Raw genomic sequence first — 20,251 nt, 5'->3', positions numbered from 1 at the left:
CGTATCCACCTCCAGGGAGATCAAAGCCAAGGGTCAGATGTACCCGAGGGTGTGGTTGTGGCTCAGTATTTCTCAAGTACACTTCAACAGGGTAGACTTTGCCAGTAAAGTGGCTTCATCCTGAATCCTTAATTTGAGGATCTTCTCCCTGATCACTATATTTCTATTTTCTATTCTACTGTTTTCCTGAGAATTCAATTGAGAAACCAATAAAATAATTTCTTGGGATAGGTACCACAGTAAATGGTATAGCAACATTTTTAACAAGTTTACACATTTTTATTGTCTCACCATATACTGTGTATCTCCCAACCATACCATGCTGCCAGAACCTGTTAAAAATACTGTATGAAGTATTCTATACTTAGTCATCTATTCTTGGAGCTTATTCCAGCATGCACTGCACAAGAAGCAGGGTACACCATGGACAGGTCGCCAGTCTATCACAAGACATGAAACACAATTTACCAATCTCAATTCTAGCTTCTTGCCACTTAAGGTAGAGACATTCATTAGATGGGAATACTAATTGTGTTCATTTCCCTGTAACATCACTAATCCCTATAAGGCTGGCCATTTGACAGGCAGTTGCAATTCATGCTAGCTAATCCTAACCATGACAGGTCAATGACACCAAATGGTTAAAGGGGTACAGAGATTTTGTATTGTACTTTCATAAAGTTGGCTCAGATTCAAGAGACAGATTAACAGAGGAATGCTAAAAATAGTAGCAAAAATCCTCAGTACAGTTCAAGCTCCAAAAATCCTGGATTCTGCATTTCCCATAATGTAACTCAATTAGGATTGCAACTAGCAATGTGTTTCATTATTGATTAATCTTCTATTTTTTTCTTGATTAATCTATTAATGGTTTTGTCCATAAAATGTCATACAATAGTGAAAAATGCTTGTTATAATTTCTTAGAGCTCATGGTGATGTCTTCAAATGTCTTGTTTTGTCTGATCAACAGTCCAATCCAAAGATATTGAGTTTACTATCATGCAGTAAACAGAAAAGTTTCAAATCCTCACAGTTTAGAGGCTGAATCAATTAGTCCATTATTTAAATAGTTGCAGATTCATTTTTTGTTTATCAACTAATCGATTAATCAACTAATCATTGCAGCTCTAAACTCATTTACATCTTTCATTAGCTCTCCTCTTCCTTCTAAATAATAATTTCTTTCAAACCCCACAGCTCCATCTTGTGATGCTGGTTTTCTGTTGAAATGTTATGTCTCAAGGCCAAGCCGGGATTATCTTGATGACATCATCTGGGTTGATTTTTCAAACTTTGGAAATCTCACTCCACAGCCACAAAACCTATTATGTAACTGTTTTCACAGAGCTCCTTATGACAAGTTAAGTGAACTTCATGTATAAAATCAGTGGAGTGCCCCCTCAAGAAGCCAGAGGGTGAAGAAACAAAACAGACCTCCTTTTTTTCTCATCTGACTTCCTGTGAGTTTGGCCCATGCTGCTTAGAAACCACTGCCATCCCCAAGTCATAATACAAATAATAAAAAAAATAAAATGTGATGTTTAACTTTGGCATGGTCTTTTGTATTTATTTCAATGAATCATGAAGAATAGAGTCTCAGCAATAGTTCATCTTCATCTATCAAAAACAATTTAAGTACATTGAATAGTTTTGGTATCTTTGATATGTTTTAACAAATGATTCGTCTCAGTGTTTTCAGTCTACAACATCACATAATATTAACAGTCCGTCTTTTAGCATTCTCTAAGTAAAGACACGTTTTGGGTTGTTGTTCCAGGAATTGAGATGCACCTCTTAATAGGGGGGTAACAGTATGTGTATTCGTCCCCAACTTTCACGGTACGGAAGTTACAGTTCGGTGCATACAGTTGTATGAAGAAAACGCTCCGTGACCGAAAAAATTACTGTCAAACCTACTCTGACGTGTAGAACAATAATTCAAGAGTGTGAATTCCACCTGAAACGTTTTGGCTGTGCACCACTTAGCTGTAGCATGCTTACGAATGTATGCTAGCCAGCTTAGCCAAGGTAGCCTGGTTACCTTGGTTACCCTTTTTACCCTGTAGTGTCGCTGCCGTCAGAATGTCAAACAAGAGACCCATAACATTAAAATGTAGAATATGAAAGTAAAAGTAGTGGTTTGGTCCCTCTGGCTGATATATTATTATGTATGACATCATTAGATTATTAATACTGAAGCATCAGTGTGTAAACAGCATGTTACTGTTGTAGCTGCTGGAGGTGGAGCTAGTTTGAACTACTTTACAGACCATAAATCAGCATAAAATAGCTGTCAGCAGGTGTCCTGATTCTTTACAAGAAACAACAAGAAATGGTTGTTTTCTTTTTCCACTGCAGCACAAATAAACTGTTTCAGTAAAAGTTTTGGCTGATAAGCCATTGTTGGAAATTAACATTTGTCAAAATAAAAAGACCAAAATATTATTTTCTACCCTTCTTTTTTTTCTGCTGTAATGAAATTGTACCTAACCATGACCCCAAAACCTATGTACATACCCTAACCCTAACCGCTTAAGGATACATACAGGACATTTTATTGCGAAAGTGGCCAAAGTTACTGTGAACATGGAGGAAAATAGCTTGCTTTGTGAAATGCACACAACAGGCAGTCCCAAAGCTCTAAGAAAAATCTACCCTACCCCCCTTTAAAAGGTTTTGTTACTTGATTACTGCAGATGGAAAATATGTGACAGCTGTGCAACTCTGAATAAGCAAGTAGAGATGCATTGGATTTTTCCTACAGCTTTAAAGTAAAAGTGTATCCTGTATCCAAAGCGAATGGGAATGCTGGAAGACTAAGCTTGTGAAGTTGACTGGACACGTGTGCAGCATGGAAACTGCTCTTTGTGACATGGAAATAAAACTGCAAAGCCAATAGGATGACCCACTGGCAGAAAAAAAACGCTGAAGTTTCCATCTTTCTGTAGCAATGTATCAGTCTATTTCTGCTCACAATTTAGACATCAAACACAGGTTTTATGTGCCAGTGCTCACTGTTAATTCCCTCCCTTTTATTGAACAGCTTTCAAGACTAAACTCATACTTTGTATTTTATACATTTACGCATAAGTGCCGGCAATAATTCTGTCTCACCATGGAGTACTTCACCCAGTATGCAGAAATAGATACCTAATGCCAGTTTGGTTGAGCAGCTACATAGACTGGCACAGATAGTGTATGCCAGCAGAGACACACAGTAGGGTTGGCTGTTGAGGGTTAAAGGTGGGTGAGAAGTAGCAGAAATATCTTGGGTGAGAAGAACATCTGGCTTTTGTTTGAGCATTCTCAGGAGGTGAGTGCAGTCAGGCATAAGACATCAGTAATCAGAAAGAAGTTTGAGCCATGATGCAGGCCTTGTTCCGATGTAGACTATGCATTTGATGTGGTGGAGTTAATTCTATGTTATTTTTGTTTGTCACCTCAACAACAGGTACATACTTTAATCTATGAAGACAAGACAATCATTACTAGGTGACTTAATGTAGCAGAACTACTTTTAAAAATGTGAAGGAATGTAAATTTGCATTAAGATTATAGTTATCTAATGACACATTGTGTGTTTTTCTCCTTGTTATCAAGACAACAGTATACTCAACAAAACTTGTTCTGGGAATAGAAGAAATTTATATGCCTCATTGAAATGCAAAACAGCATAAACAGATTACTAAGGAGCTGTGGAGAAATAAAAATTACTGGAATAAATGTAGAAAACATATTGCATAAGGAATAAACTTGTGTGAATACGCAGTCTGTGGTCAGTGATCACACGCACGATCAAAGCACATGGATCAGCTGTTTGGACCAGTTGTGTTGATGGGATGTGATGAATAACACTTCCTGTCTGGTAGTAGCGTGTTGTATTGACCACAAATACTTCATATGTTATTTTTACAGTATCATGTCATCTTTTTTCTTTTCATAATCAACCCCTTCTGAAACACAAAACTGTCACTTAGACAACATTATCCCGTCACAGAACGAGGACCAGGGCTGATGGGACAAAGGCAGGATAAGATGGAGGAAAGCCAAGGAGGGCAACGGGAAATGAAGAAAAGGCAATGAGGGGAGCTGAATGACTCAGCTCTATGTCAATATCCTGGCCAGACACCTGGGATGACGTCCGCTGATGTCAAAATCACTGCCTTGTGCCTTATCATAGTCTATACTGTAATAGGTTAAAGAAAAAAATAAGTTCTTCAAACTAAATTGCCACATAAAACATGTATAATCCTTTTATCATGGAAGAGTTGATGAGATTTAATGCATTCCAACCAGCCACTTTTCTGTGAGAAATACCTCAGCCTCAAGGTGGCCTAGTACATTAATGCCAAACCTAACAGGAGATAAGAGATTGGCTTGTAATCTCTCCAGCTGGGTTTATCTATATCTCCCTCACCAGTGAGAGCCCACCCACGGGCTGTCAACACAGCAGGAAGCAGCTGAATGGCATAGCAGGGGTGAACACCAGCGGGGAATGTCCCGGTTGAAAATATCTCATATATGCTCATCTGATTCAGTGCCATTGATCTAATACTGTACGTCTCAGTGATGTACTGGCAATTTGTGCTTGTAATAAGATAAAGTATGGATGAAATAAGCATGGAATTATACTGTTGAAAACGATCAGTCATAGTTAATTTTGTGTTTTATTAATATTCGTGGATGTTTGAAAGGGAAATTGATTCATCACTGGCTAAAATTCCTGGCTTTCAAAACTCACTTACTGGTAAAAAGCCTTCTTACTGATATTGGAAGGTCTCCCAATCTGCTCCTCTCACCTAGGCACACCACTCACTAAGTCCTCACCGATCTTAATTTACTTAAGTCACATTTGTCAATACATAATTAATCTGAATTACATTTGTGTAACTGAGAATAGCTACAGAAGCCAAAGACATTAGATCTCCAACCAAACAATCAATCAGTGAGGGGTACAGTCAGTTCGAAAGTCAGCCAGCACAAGACAGAACATGTCATGTAGTGATGTATTAAAAAACTTACTGTTACAATTATCAATATCAAGAAAAACATGACAATTTATTGATATAGATTTTAGATATAGATAGAGCCCTGAGCAGTGCCTTTGTATAATCTCCAGCACTAATATACATGATCTCTCTTATTAGATTCTTTTTTAGATTAGCCATCTTTCTTATATTTCTTTTCCTATATGAAAATGCAACTTTATTGCTTGAGTCAGTATAGACTTTAGTAATTAATGAGCAAGAGGGATGAGAGGGATGACGTCTGTGCTTGTTTAGGAGGAGACAAGTAGTTTAACTGTTGTTGCAGTTCCTATTGATTGCCAATGTTTCAACAGTGGACACAGATGACTTAATACCCCTTTAAATCAGTAAAGAGCAGAGAAGCAGCCCTTACTCAATGTGTTCATTACACAACTATTACTGTCAAGAGCTATACATGGAAATGGCAAGGCTACGGAAAGGTGCTATGATTTAAAAACAATTATGAGTGTGATATGAGCTGATCTATAAATAAGACTGTTGGCAGCTTTTGCAGGCTTAAATCACACTAATGAAATTAGTATTGAAATAGTTTACATTCCTCTAGTTAGCATTACGTTTGCAGCCTCAGAAAATCTAGGTGGAGCATTATAATTCTTTATTCAATTGCTCATGCGTTGACCATCCTAATCAATTAAAAGGAATTTAATCCAATTAAGGTTGACAGTGCACTGTACCTAAATTGAGTATGTGCTCATTAAAAGCGGTTGCCTTTCTGGATTTCCTGGAGTATCTGCTCTCTAAGCTCAGATATGGCCAGGGCCCCAGATCCATTACCTTCGAAAGAGGAAGGGAAACTAGTATACTAATGAGATTCCCTCCTCATGCAACACAGGCTGCCAACATGACGTTCGAGAATGATTCAGACATTTCTGTGGTCATCAGTGCGGTCATCACATTCATCACTGGCCTCTATTAACTTCATTGGGACATTTTCCGACTCCTCTCGCACAATATAATTACCAGTGTCATATGGGTGGGGCAGGGAGAGCTTGGCTGCAAGTACCAGTTCTCCGGGGGGACGTGTTGTATGATGGAGGCAGTACTTCCATTTCCTTCTTGACCTTCAGTATGCTAGTCTTCACCGGTCGAAAAGTTATAACCTGTCACATTCATTGTCCTCTAAAACATGCAACTGTACAAACACCTACAGTATAAAATCACAAAGACACACTAACACATGTACTCACCTGCAGGTCAAAAAACTTGCTGTAGCGTCTGTAAATGATTTCTGTGCTGCCATCGCTCCAGGACACTTTGATGATGTAAACCTGGAAAAACAAAAGAGAAACATGACTAGAACATTTGAACCAACAAACAATTATTACTATCAACCACATGATAATCCAACCCCCCCCTTGGGCATCACTCCTGACTCATACTGCCAGTAAATGACAGTGGCGTGATTCCAACTGAGGGTAGCATGAGGAAAAGCAAAGAACACACTTGTGAGGCAACATCAAGCGGTAGTCACTGTCATCATCCGTTCACATGAACGTCACAGGAATATCCGATTATTTCACTTCCCAATCCATTTGCATCACTTCCTGCCAAAAAGGAAGTCATGTCCTGTATGGATTCAGCAGATTTGACTAGTCTTTTCAAAAGTGCAGCTGTGTGAGAAACAGCGTGATGAGAAATACTGTCATAAAAAACCTGGGCAACAAAACCAGCTATAGACACATAATTCATGAGTTGGCTGTAATAAAGCATTACATCACATCCTAAATGTATGCAGAGTGCCTTGACATCATCAAATACAGGGCTATTGTTGTTACGTTTGTGTCATTTCTGCCACTAAGCTAAATTAAAAACCCTATTGTACGTATTAAAATGCCAATTCTCCTTAGAATAACAACTTTAACAGTTGAACGACATAGGGCATCTAATCCAAAGCATCTAGCTTAATGGTCAGAATCTGGAGTCTGAGCCCAATCTGAACAAACACAGTTCTTTATTTCCTTCCCTAAAGAAGAAGAAGAGGGGAGAGGCAGGGAGGTGATTGGAAACTCCCTGGTGGCTGGCTGTGTCTGGCTGAATGCGGTTGGCCCCACTCCCAGACCTTTTCTGGCCTCGCTCTCTCTTTCAGGGCACTGGAGTCAGATATGGCCATGGATGGACCAACTGCTGGAGCTATATAAGCCAACAGGGATGCCGTCCTCAGGAAATAAGAGTTTTATCTAAAAACAGTATATACCTTTTCAAAATTAATTTCATAAGAGTGTATGAGCATCAAGACTATTTTCAGGGTACTGTCTGATTGTTTAACTCTGCGGAGGAAAACAAAAGCTATAACTTTAACTAACCGAGCTCCTCAAGTCAATGAAATACTGGCAATAAAATGCTCTCATATCTTTAAAAGTCTCTCCCGGGGATATGATTTTTCTGTTGTTTTTCCTTTCTTTGGGATAGGTTAGGCTCAGATAAGTGGATAAGCGTTAAGCAGCTTTTTGTACTTCTAACCACACCTCAGGGTTCTGAAAGGTTTATGACGTCAGGGCCTGCGTGTGCGGAGAGAGTACCAGAGGCACCAAACAACACCGGGCTACACCAGAGAGCAAAGAGACAGATGGAGAAGACACAGGACCTCGAGAACTCTGTGTCCTTGACCGCTAACACTCGCAGCATGTAAGGTCTGTTTGTCCTTCAACCCAGGCATCATTTTCACACATACATGGATGCAAACATATGCATGAGAGCGCACACACGGGCACACACCATGTACACAAAACTAACATGAACACCTGCTAAGCCTTTGGCAATGACTCTCACTGTTGGCCCTGTGGATCAGATGATGTCATGATATGTGTAGCTTTAAAATGAGTGTGTGCACTTTTACAGACAAACTCAACCACGTGTACCCTCCAAACTCAGTCTCAGACGAAACTGATAAAAGCTCCATTGTTTATGAACTGCAGGAGAGTAAGAAATGAGTCTTTGTCTTTTTGACATTCTTGTCTCCCACACAAGATCTGCAGTACCAATGGGAAATGATTGCTAAACAGAAGAAAATATCCTCATATTCTGTCTATCCCTCCTTTTCACCTGCTCCACACACAGTATGCCAGCAGAGACACTGATAACAAGATAATAATAGCATTAGCCTATCACCCGTCATCTCTTATAGACATCAGGATAAGGATATTATCACTTTTAACGTCTCCATCAGCCAAACCACAACAGAAGTAGAGCTATTATGTGAAAGTAAAAACTTGGCTAAAAGCATACATGTTTGATCAAACTAAAGCACTAAAACTGGCAGAAATGAAAACTGTACTGAAGAACTCCAGTCATAAAACTACAAATGCCAGATGGCATATGGTAATGTTTAGGCCTTCCTCTTGTTAAAACATATTGTGTTCACTGTGATGACCCTTAGGAAGTCTGTCAGTTATACTTCCCAGTTACCAGTGTCTGCAAGTACGTTTTTCTAAATAAATTGGAGAGCCTGGAGGCGTGACAAAGCTGGGATGCTCAATTTGAGCTCTCTCATGATGAGGATTAGTCTGGATGGTTTGCGGACTGGACTGATTTGCCTATTAAGATGTTTTCTGGGACCTTCCTCTATGATGGCACACACGTGGCAGCAGGCATATGAGTAGCACTGGAGGAGATTTTGTTAGACTGCAAACAATGCCTTTATTCCCATATAAACACACAAGAGAAACTTAACTGCTGGTAGTCACTAAAGATATGCAGACTCAGGAAGGGGCCATAGGTCACATGAGCCAGAGCAACAACACTGACCTGAGTTCCTCTCAGGAGTTGGGAGACAAAAACTTTCAAGTTGTTGGTTAAATAGCAGGCCCAAACTAAGATCTGATAAAAAAAAACAAAAAAACAACAACAACACTAATCTATGTATTTTAACACAACAGTAAACCTGGATCATACGAAAAGAGCAACTTACATGACACCAATTAAATCTGCAAGTGTCAAACTGAGCCTAAATGTTTATGGTCTTCACTTTTTGGGAGTTGCTGGAACCAAAAAAGCCGGCTGCTACATTTCACTGTGTTAACAGCTTGACAATGTTAAAACATTGTTGATCTACTGTGTCTGAACTTAACCTGAACTTTTTTTTTTTTTTTTTTTTTTTAAATCCTAAAATCTCGTGAAACAAAGCCAGATTTTAAGCATCTGGCCATTTCGGCTGACTTCGTAAACTGTAATTTGATACTCTCTTTGTTTTTACTTTACCCAACAGGAGTGGGAGAAAAACTGCACAGTAACCTCGATCTGTTGCTCAATTTCAAGCAGAAAGCTGTTGTTGTGATAATTTAATCAAGCTTACATAGTGTTTGTTCGGATTCCTTCGCTTCTGGACATCTTGCACTGTTACTTCGTGCACGGTGCGCCGTGGCATGATGTTCTCTTCGGTACGTCTCCGTTAAAAAGAAATCAGAATCCCCTGCTGGGTTTAACGAGCGATCAAACCCCGGTTGAGAAAGTTTGCACCACGACGCTTCTTTGTCATCCGCGCCGCTCAAATCCGTGACCTCTGAATGCAACAAATGCTATTTTTCCGTCAAACCAGTCTACGTCAAATTTCCTGTCCAACATTCAGCCGCTCCGGAGCCAGAAGTTAATAGTCGGTCGGTTCTTCGTTTCCCCCCTTCTTGTCCCGTCCCGCTGACGGCTCCAACCAAACTCCCAGCCTATCCCAGCTCGCCCACTCCCATTTGAGTAACTGGTACGCTCCATTATGCTCCGTGGACCAACCCTCCAGGCAGCGTCAGAGCAAACCGCACAGGCTGCGCAGGAGCACTGCAAGGCTCAAATCCAAGCACTTAAAGCAGTATCATAGGGTGTGAAGTACATTGTGATGCATATGTAAACACCTTTAACATAAATAATCCAGAAAAGGAGAGTTGAGAGAGAAATCCATGCTAGAACTGAAAGGCATCATGATGCTCAAGGAAACTTTTGCTTCATTTATCTTTGCTCTTTATTTACCTGATATTGTCATTCTGTCTGCATACTGTAGCTTAATATCACTTTTATTTCTCTCTATTCCATGAGACATATCTTGCATGTTTAAGAGGCTATTTAGAAGAGCAGTGATTCCCAAACCCTTTAAGTCAGATGTAGCTACCCCACATCCTTATCAGAATTAATAAAACACCCACTTTTCATGTAACGTTAGCTAAATTAGCTAAATGTCAAAGTCGGTTTTGAGTTTGCATAAGTGGACGTTTCAACCATGTAGCGCCATCCATTACTTTTAGCTAACGATTTCAACCATTTATCCATTACGTTACTTTTAGCTTGGTTGTAAAGGTTTTTTTTTTTTCCAACGATTGATGCATTACCTTACTTTTCGCAACCATAGCATTATTTTTCTAGCTATCCATTTTGTTACCACATAATAATTAAGCTAGCTATCCATAACTTTTAGCTATCTAAAGTTATTTTAACAATTTATCCATTACTTTTAGCCAACTAAGTTATTTCAATCACATAATCCAGATAAATGGGTGAAACGGCTAATTTAACAGCTAACATTACTTCAACCATTTATCCATGACTTTTAGCCAATGTTAACTCTTTCAACCATGTCCACCAAATGTTTTGGCCATTTAGCTGTTATTTTTAGCCAACCATTTAACAATTAACTTACTCAACTTACTCAACTAAATGGTTGAAACTTACTGTTTCAACCATTTAGCCATTTGTTAACTGTTTGAACTTGCATGCTTGCTCGCTCCCACTTAATTAACACATGGTTTGTCAGTCTGTACTGGATATGGTTAGTAACTATGTCATCATAATTTCTATCTTTTTTTTTTTTTTTTTTCAAGTTAGCTGGAAAACTCCCAATCTTATATGCTGCTGACAACTGCAGAAGTCACCTTGCAAAAATGTATCTCTGGTTGGGAATCACAACTGCACAAACTGTAAAGACTGTCGATTCTAATGGGTCTGAATTTGAGAACCCAGATTAAAGTGTCCTATTTTGATTTTTGTTTCACCCATTGTTAGTCAGTGTGAAAGTATCTAGACAGAAATAGAGTTCTAGGTTTTATGATTGCTAGATTTTGTAACCAGGATCACATGTACAGCAGTGGTGGCGCTGTTCCTTGAGCATATGGAGACCACATCCCTGCTGGATAAATCTCTGTTTCCAGTAATGGTGGAAAATTGTCACTGATCATTATAAAAAGTTGAGGTTAAAGAAAACAGTCAGGCCTGACTCACTGGGCTGCATCACATGATAGGCTATCCTCATGTCTGTGTGTGGTAAATGTTTCAGTCATAAGATCATTAAAGCAGTAATGGAGTATGATGGAAATTGGCAAATTTTGTTTCAGAAAAGTGCTTCATAAGTATAAAATTGTCATTGTTTTCAGCCTATTTATATCACAGGCTGTTATGCTGTAGTTTATTGTTTTAGATTTAGGTGTAAAGCTTTTATAAGTGAATTACAAAGTTGATACATTTGTAAATTGTCCCTTATTTGCTGATTTTATAAAAAGACTAATGATAAAGCTTGAGATTTGACTAACAATTTTGTTGCAAAACAGCTCCATCTTTTGGTATGTTATACTCATTACATTGATATTTGTACATGTGGCACTTTTCCCCTCTCTGCATGGGTACACCCCCTTACTGTAGAGTTGCAGCTGATGAAATGATCAAATGATGGCTGCAAGAGGAAAAAAGTGCAAGGAGTCAGCATTGTCATAGGAAGTTAAAATTTTAGAATAAAGTACTGAGAAAATTTAACAATTTGTTTTATGTCAAGTGATGAAAATATGTGACTCTGTATTAAGTTCCTAATTTTAACTTGCCACATCATACATTTTTACTTTCAACTGGGTTATAGGAAATAGAAACCATGTCAATCAAAAGCAGAAATGAAAGTAAGACTTTACTGCATCATTCAAACACAAAGACAAAAAACGGGATATACTGTATGAGTCAATGTTGAGGGATGGAACATTTGTCATACACAAGAAGGAGAAATGTGTGTAAAAATAAATGTAAGTTATGATAAATATGATAAATTTAGTTTTTCCAGTTAACTTTAAAAAAAACATGACATTCAGTGGAAAAATGGTAATATGAAAATACAAAGGCTAAAATATGAACAAAAAAATGAGATAAAGGATCATCAGTCACACAAACGCTGGCCATCATGAGCTTTTAAGAATTATGTACTTCAGAGAAACAGTTGTCCTTTGTTGGTGAAAAAATATAAATATAATAATAATTCTCAAAATGTGAGATATTGGTTTTAAAATGCTGGAGAGGCCAAAGTTGTGTAGGCTACATACAGTAGAGGATGAAAATATGATACTGTTGCATCACAAGCCAGATTTTAAATGTGATATGAAAAGTGAAGTGTCAGAGCTGTTGAACAAAACAACTGCAAATGTTTAGGGAATGGAAAAGGTAGAAGTAACATTAAGTGTCATAATCATATTTAAGCATTCGGTATTAGGGATTATCTGCAGGGTCACGGGTCAAAGGTTACATGACATATAAAAGTTAAAAGTCATATTAAAAATGAAGGGAAAATTGGATACAGAAATGTCACAAAGGTAAAAACTCTGAGGTCATAGAAAAGACCGTGTGTCAGGGCTCATATCAAAGGTGAAGGGTCAGTGCCGTCACACATCTGCAGCTCCAGGTGTGAGGTGATGCCAGAGAAGCGTTCCTGCAGTGGCAACACATAACCCAAAGGTTCTCCCTGAGCCGCTGGGCCAATGTAACGGTAAGGACGGATGTTGAAGATCTTCACACAGTGCACTGAATGAGACAGAAACAAATATGGAACAATGCATTTGTGCATATTAATGCCTTGATCTCTCCTGGTTTTTGATGAATTGATGCGTAGAACAGGTGTCAATAGCTGATCAATTTAAATAGAAAATTATTGTTGGTTGTGGAGAAGTGAAGGAATTAAACAACTCTAGTATTCCCTTCACCTTCATCAAGCTGCTTCATAACAGCTACAATCCAAGTTAATATGCTATATACAATTTGTACAAATGCACAGTACACCTGTGTCAATGAAAATGCTCTTAAGCCTTACAGATAATATGAAATGTGGAGATAAACAGCTTATAATTGCTCATTTATAATCCTAAATGGATCAACGATGGCTAAAGACTCTAAATAATAATAGTCTTACCCTCTCCTTTTCACCTTTCAGCAGACAAAAACAAGGAAGATGCTGACTTAGAAACAAACAACCCAAAAGTGGGCTAGGCCACAGCAAACTCAACACGGTCATTAAATCCTATGAGCTCCTAATGATTAGTGTCTCAGCATTAGTGTGGGTATCATGGCGAGGTAATGTGCCTCTGTGATGTCTAATCATGTCTCTGCTTTACCCGGAGATGAAAGGAGCTGACAGTACATGTGTTCTTCTGATAATACAGTTCAATTAGGGGTTGAGGCAGAATGAGGACTAATGATGTTTACTTATCATTCCAGTGCCTTATCAACTCAGGATGCTTTCAAAATACACTCACGCACACGAGCGCATATACAGACAAAAATATATATTGCCAAGGCATGTGCGTGTTGTTTTGGCTGGCTCCATCGACACAAACACGTAAAAGCTGATGCATTGCTTTGTACTGTAATGATGGCCCTTAGTGGGGGTCATCATTCATGAACAGCCTTTGATGGGGTTTCACATGCAGCTGGATCCTGGTGTTAAAGGCAACCAGGAGTTCAGTGGAATCTCAGCCTCCCTCTCCAGCACCTTGACTTATCCATCTAAATCACTCATTCTTTTCATCCCGCCTCCACCATAATAACCTAGCATTGCCTTTGCCCCAACCATGGTCCTATACACTATAGATCACAGGAATTTACTTGTAGAGGTAGCACTACAAGGCTGCAGTGGCTTTAATAAAGCATGCTTTTTCATTATTTTTCATTGTAGCAAAAAACAGATGACTTTTAGGTGGAACCTACCTGAAAACCTTATGATTGACTGCCATGAAAATCTGTGCAGACATTCATGGTGCCCAGAAGATGAATCCTAATGTCTTTGGTGATCCCCCAATTACATGGTGGAATATCTCAACATCTACTAAATGGATTGGCGCAACATTCTGTATAGACACTCATGGTTCCCAGATGATGAATCCTAATGATTTGATTAATCCAATGACTTTTTTCTCTGATGCCACCAACATGGGGACGATTGTAGCTGAGAGTGAAATGTCTTGACAACATCATCATAAGGTCAAACTGTCAATTTATCCAATTCTTTGGTTTATCAATGATAGTTTGGTTAACAGTTTGGTTGTCTTTACAATTAGCATGCTGGCTGCCTCACAGAGCCACTAGCATAGCTGTAGACTCTTATTATTATACAGTTATCATTAGTATCAAAGTAAGAATGAACTCTTTACTTTTCCTTTTTTCACTGAACAGATGCTCTCAAAAATCTTGATTCTAACAGTGACCTCTATAGTATGTCAAGATTAGTTGATTAAGCATTTTCAGAGTGGATCCTCAAATTTTAAATTGCTGTTGAGGATCCTCAGAATTTTATCTCTCCTCTCACTCATTCTCAAGTACTGTATCAACATCTTATCCTTCTTACCATCGTTGAGAAGTTTGACCCCATCATACTGAATTCCAGCATGGTCTTTTTGACTCACTGGACCCGCCAGAGAGCCTGAGAATGGAGCGTTGACAATACCATAGTCATCACACACCAAGTCCACTGCTTTATGGAAGCCTTTACCACTGTAAGAGGAGCAACAGAAAAGACTGGCATTAAGCCATCACAAACGGCCCATTTCACTTGGTCAGATGTAGCTAATCTAAAGTTTTAGTTGTAAACAATACATGCCTGTTAAAACTGGAAATACCTTTTTTCAGTTTTAGTGCTCATATTCACAGAAGACCCAACCATATGAAATGTCAGATATGTAAAATATGGTAGATTGGACAAAAAATGTTTAAAAAAAAAAAGAAAAACTCCAAGAGTAACTTAACACCTCGCTGAAAAGCAGTATTTCACTGCCCTCTCAGGTTGAAAATCAGTTCACCTCTGCCCACACCCAGCATCACTTCTGAGTTTGGTTGGAATAGGTCAAAGTTAAAACATTGGAAGTTGGAAAAAAACAAGATTTTCAGGGGGTGTTATTTTTCTTCCTAAAATGCACTCTGTATGAACTTTTGGCATAGTGTGTTTTTTCAAAAGGATAAATCACAACATAGGGAGCATAACACAGAGGAACACTTAAACCATACTGATAGAGACCCTGGAGATTTCCCCCTAGCTGCCAAACATTCTTTGCCCACAGAAAGCCAGCCCTCCTCTCAGAGAAAGCTGGACTGGTCATCAATAAAACTTTGACCTCTCCTGTCCCTTTAGTATAGACCCATCACAGATTGGGTTGGTATGTGCTATGCCATGAAATGAAATGACTATAAATGATTACTAGTTGTTAAAATTCTTTAGCCTCTCAATTTCTTTGTTTTGCGGAGCTCAATTTGTCATGCCAAACTACCTCATAACTCTCTCAGCTCACACAGAAAGATGCTTCAGAAGCCACAGAGGGAACCGTTTTGGAGAGTATGCAACACTGGAAATACTGCATTATTGACTGATTTGCATCTACTCTGTCTCATGTTGCAGCGTGGATTTATCTTCTGAAGCTTAAGCATAAAAATCAGATCAGAAAGAGTCACCCTCTGGAGTTGAAAGCTCCACAGCCATGCACATCGCACGCCCTCACTCTGTTGTTGTGGTGGCCAGCACAAAGGACGCTCCAGGCTCCAACTACAGAGACAGGAAAAAAATGAACTGTTAGAACATTTAAAAAGTCCAATATGTTTCTTCCCAAAATACACCATTAAAAAAAAAACGTTAAATTGCATTCCAAAAGGCCAAGCGTAAAAATTATATTTAAAAAAAAAGCTTTTAAAATCCACTGAGTCTGAGTCACCCTATGTTCTATTCATTTTGAAATAAGGCCAATTACAGCAGAAACACACTATTCAAATGTCATTTATTGATGTCTTTAATATCAGTGGTGTGTCAGATAGTGATACAGCCTCGCATCCTCATTTTCATGACTCAAACAGAAAAGAACAGTCCGTGACCCTTTTAATCCCTATTTTGCGAAGAGCAGCGGTGTGTTTGTGTAACTGTGTATGAAAGACGTATCTAAAGTAGTGAAGTGCTGGGGATTTCTCATCTAAAGTTAGCGTCTGTTATATTTGCATGCAGCCGTGTCACTATACCTACCTGGCATACAACACTGCCGGTTTTGTGTTTTAGCCCTTGAACATTTGTCTTTCAGGTATTGGCCTTGGCAGATGAATCGTTTAGGCTGGCAGATGCCTCCCAATTTGGTGCAGCCGGTGTCACTTCTTGGTTCCATGGAAATGTTCTTACTTCCTGTCTTCTTGACCGTCTTCCTGCGAGTCACAACCTTAGGTCTCCTGTCATGCGCTCTTGTGTAATTTCTCTTCACCTGGATGGTGCTGTCAGTGTTCTTGTCAGAGCTTTGAAATTCTTCACCTTTCCTCTTTTTATGCTCTGAAGCACAACTTAACAGGACATCTTATGGAGAGATGAAAGTTATTGAGAGTTAGAATTAAGAGAGTTGAGGAGGGAGGATTAAAAACGAGAATGTGACTTGAAACAACTTTCTTGGTTTAAGGATTATATCAAATTTGTGTGAGACTGATACGTGGGATTACTTTCAATATTAGAATTTGAAGCCACCGATTTTAATATTGTTGACATAATGCCACATACAAATTATCATACAAAATTGTGTATGCTAAACAATTATCTGAGAATCTGAGCAAAAAATCTAAGGGATACAGAGATGACTTTACTGACTGTCCTCAAATTACCAATATATTTATCTATTATACATTTTACATATTATATATAGGGAATTCACTTCTCTATAAGCTTAAGGCCTCAAAAACCACCAATCACAAGACATTACATAATAAAAAAAGAAAGAAAACTACATTACTATTTCCTAGAACAAATGATGATAAAGCAATTGATCTTTCTAAGTCACACATAACTGCTGATTGCTTTTAAATGCCATGAAAACCCTGTAATATTTCAAAGAAAGCTGAATTGCATGCTTTCTAGACGCATTAACGGCTGATGGATGTTAATGGGAAAACTTAAATGAGTTCATGGAACGTGCTTTTGGTTGTTTCTATGGAATACATTTGTTAGTCATGGTTAATCATAACATTTTCTTTATATCTGAACAAAGTCTCTAGGTACACCTTAGCTCACCGCCTGGGCCCACTTGTTGATAACTGTGTTACTTGTCTATATAGATAGACAGAGTCATAGTTCATGTATTCATGGAGCGTTTTCATTCTGACAGCATACTAATTATCCTGCCCAGACATGAGTCTTTGATCTTCATTAACTCTATTAACCTCAGAGGCACAGAAAATATTTCAATCACGCTGCCCTGGCACAGGAACACACACTGGGCTCCGTGATTGAAAGAAGCTGCTTATCACTGGAATGCCTTAATGGCTGTGAGACAGTCGGGCAGGATAGCTGACTGTGGCATGGAAAAGCAATTTTCCCCAGTATGTGAACTAAAATTAGAAAAGGCAAAAATTTGTGAAGAAAGTGTGTGCCTATTGCCTGAACAAAATTCGCTTGGACTAGGGGTTTATTTGTGTTTGCTAAATGGTTGTTAGCATTGCTAGGTGGTTGCTGCATTATGTTGCCTCTAGGATGTTGGTAGATGCTTTATCATTGTTTAGGTAGATTGTTAGAGTGTCATTATTTTATTGCAATGTAGTGAATTTCATGTCATGGGATTTGGCTAGATGGTTGCCAGGGTGTTTGGCGTGGTTGTTAGGGTATTCAGAGGCACGTTCACTGAGTTCAAACCGGTCTCACTTGTCGCTATCCAAGGGGCTGAAACGTCCAAGCCCAACCCCTTTGTCTGTCTCTCTCCATGGTGCTGAAACCTCTAATCCAGGACACAAATCAAATGCAATGTAATGCTCATCAAATAATACATTTTCACGTTATGTTACCTGCAGTAGCTGTTCATTCACCAGACATAGCCAAGACCACATCTAATAATTTTTAAAATATTGTAGGAATAGTTGTCGTGCTTGCTGGGCAGTGAACACTTCTATTATGTCTTAGCCAGCTACAGCCAAATTTTCCATTTGCATATTTATTGTTGTTCCATTTTCTTAATTTGACTGGCTTCTCACATGTCACCTTCTCATGTTTGTGGCACCAAAGCTGATACAACTACACATGCAGATCATTAAGGACACCTTTGTTTTTTGTTAGACTGTTATAATTACATTGACCTTTTTCTCTAAAGCGTCTGAAAGGTGTGGATCATAGCATTCTTTGAGTGTCAAAGAGTACCAACAGTAAACCTGAACGGATTAATGCAAACAGTACTCCTCTGATTTCTGATTGGCTGGCATGTGTTCTTCAACTCCACTTGACATACAGTATTAGTGGGCACCTCTCAGCAGAGTGAGAATTGTGTCCACTGTGTGGCATGAATCATTTTAGTACTGTAACAAGATGGCTGTCTCATTTTCATGTCGCTCAACAGTCCCTCAGAGTCAGTGTGCCTTAAGCTTTGCAGTCAGATGCAATGATGTAATGTTGCATTAAGCATTCAATCATGCTTTAAATGTCTCATCCACTTGTGCCAACACACAATCAGGCCCAAACCCCTCAAGGCTTGTGTTTACAGGAGTTTACAGTCTCCTAATAGAGCTCAGTTCATGGTAATCTCCAGGGGCAGACAGATATTTACACACCATTTATTGTTCCTATAATAGGAATGTTATTAGTGTAGACTGCTGAATGGTAAAATGAAGTGTGCGTGTACTGTATGTGAGTGTCCCTAAGCATGCGTGACCATGGTGAGTGGTGGTAAGTAGACATTTCGTGCATATGCATGTGTGCACATACCTCTGGGTTTGTGTTTGTGTGGTCAACTTGATACAATTATATAAACACTCCAGGCCTGGTATATGTTGCACTGTGCAGTATATGTTATGGTGCATGTTAAAAGCGGCTGGTATAGTGTACACTTTGCGTAAAATAGGCTACTTACAGCATACTAGCAGAGCTGCAATGAGACAGACCCTCAGCAGCATTCTCATTGTCAGAAGATCAGGTCAGAACTCAAAAATCTGTGAAATAAGGATAGAAAACTTATTTAATCTAGTCAGATAAGTGTCCCACATGGCTTCATTCTCATGTAAAGCTGCAAGCTAATATGTATATCAGGGTTATTTCTCATAATTATTTCACACTATAAATCAAATCTGAGGTGTATTCTTGAACAGTGACTCGGTTAATACAGTAGAAAAAAAGACCAAACAGAATCAGACCAAACCCATTCTGAGAGAATACTGCTCGGATTTTCTAGTGAGAGAAAATTGAACTATACGTACCGGTCTTATGGAGAAGTCGTAGTGTGGCTGCAGGCACAGTGGGTAGAAACACAAAGCAGGGACTGTTGGAAGACCAGCCTGCTGTGAAAGCTGCAGGCTCAGACCACAGGACGTTCCCCCACTGTCAATATTGATATTGGCCTTTAGAAAACACAGCCATTTACTTGCTGGAAAAGGCTCACTTTATTGACTTTTTGTTGCTATACTGGAAGTTATACAGAGCCAGTTATTGGCCTCTGAGAAAAAGCAGCTGGAAGACTTGAACCAACTGTGCTGACATTTGAATCTCCTTTTTCTTTATTTTGCAATGTTTTGTAAATCATCAACTGAAATATTATGTGCTATCTCGTGTGACATATTATTGATTTTCTTTTCTTCAGTAAAGTCTCTTTTGACAGTAAAGATAACTTAGTCTTATTATTACAATGCACTGACTTATTTTTTCAGCATATTGTTCTATCATCAATATACCTTTAGTTCAGTGGAAATTCTTCAGAAGAATCATGAGGTAGTGAAGCTTTAAAAATATACTATATATAATATAATACTGGGACATTTTAAATTCTTTTGAAATTGTATTACAATTTCTCATGACATTATATTGCAGCTGTGTCTTCTAGAAATTATGTTTATATAGTACTAATTTTAGTTTTCCCAATTAAATTGTGGAGGGAGCAATAATTGCCAACTGGATTATGTTCACAGACTTGTCAGGCCGTGAGTACAATGTCAACTGCGAGGCTACAAAACTTTAACACAAAATCTGTTTTTTTTATCATTCTTTGTCAGTCCA

General features: G+C 38.7%; 2 protein-coding genes across 5 annotated transcripts in view; both read right to left on the bottom strand.

Annotated features, from left to right (window-relative positions):
- sh3pxd2b (SH3 and PX domains 2B) overlaps positions 1-10,670 on the bottom strand; it is a 43,303-nt gene extending 32,633 nt beyond the window's left edge. For all 4 annotated transcript variants that reach the window (XM_044370269.1, XM_044370271.1, XM_044370270.1 and 1 more), the window contains exons 1-2: positions 9,341-10,670; positions 6,237-6,317 (exon numbers count right to left, since the gene is read on the bottom strand). In XM_044370269.1, coding sequence (XP_044226204.1) covers positions 6,237-6,317; positions 9,341-9,412 — 153 coding nt within the window. In that variant the 5' untranslated portion in view covers positions 9,413-10,670. The remainder of the gene's footprint in view (positions 1-6,236; positions 6,318-9,340) is intronic.
- A 1,412-nt stretch (positions 10,671-12,082) lies between these two features.
- On the bottom strand, positions 12,083-19,735 carry LOC122995937 (leukocyte cell-derived chemotaxin-2-like). Its single transcript, XM_044371357.1, has 6 exons — positions 19,459-19,735; positions 19,116-19,194; positions 16,271-16,588; positions 15,712-15,802; positions 14,615-14,760; positions 12,083-12,798 (listed from the first exon to the last, which is right to left on the bottom strand). Exons 2-6 carry the CDS (start codon positions 19,162-19,164, stop codon positions 12,632-12,634), a joined length of 771 nt encoding a protein of 256 aa, XP_044227292.1. The 5' UTR covers positions 19,165-19,194; positions 19,459-19,735; the 3' UTR covers positions 12,083-12,631.
- Between the last annotated feature and the right edge of the window lie 516 nt (positions 19,736-20,251).

The sequence above is a fragment of the Thunnus albacares genome, chromosome 13 (assembly GCF_914725855.1).
Source record: "Thunnus albacares chromosome 13, fThuAlb1.1, whole genome shotgun sequence".
Classification (NCBI taxonomy): domain Eukaryota; kingdom Metazoa; phylum Chordata; class Actinopteri; order Scombriformes; family Scombridae; genus Thunnus; species Thunnus albacares.
Note: the sequence above shows the minus strand (reverse complement) of the source record. Positions and strands in the feature narration are given on the sequence as shown.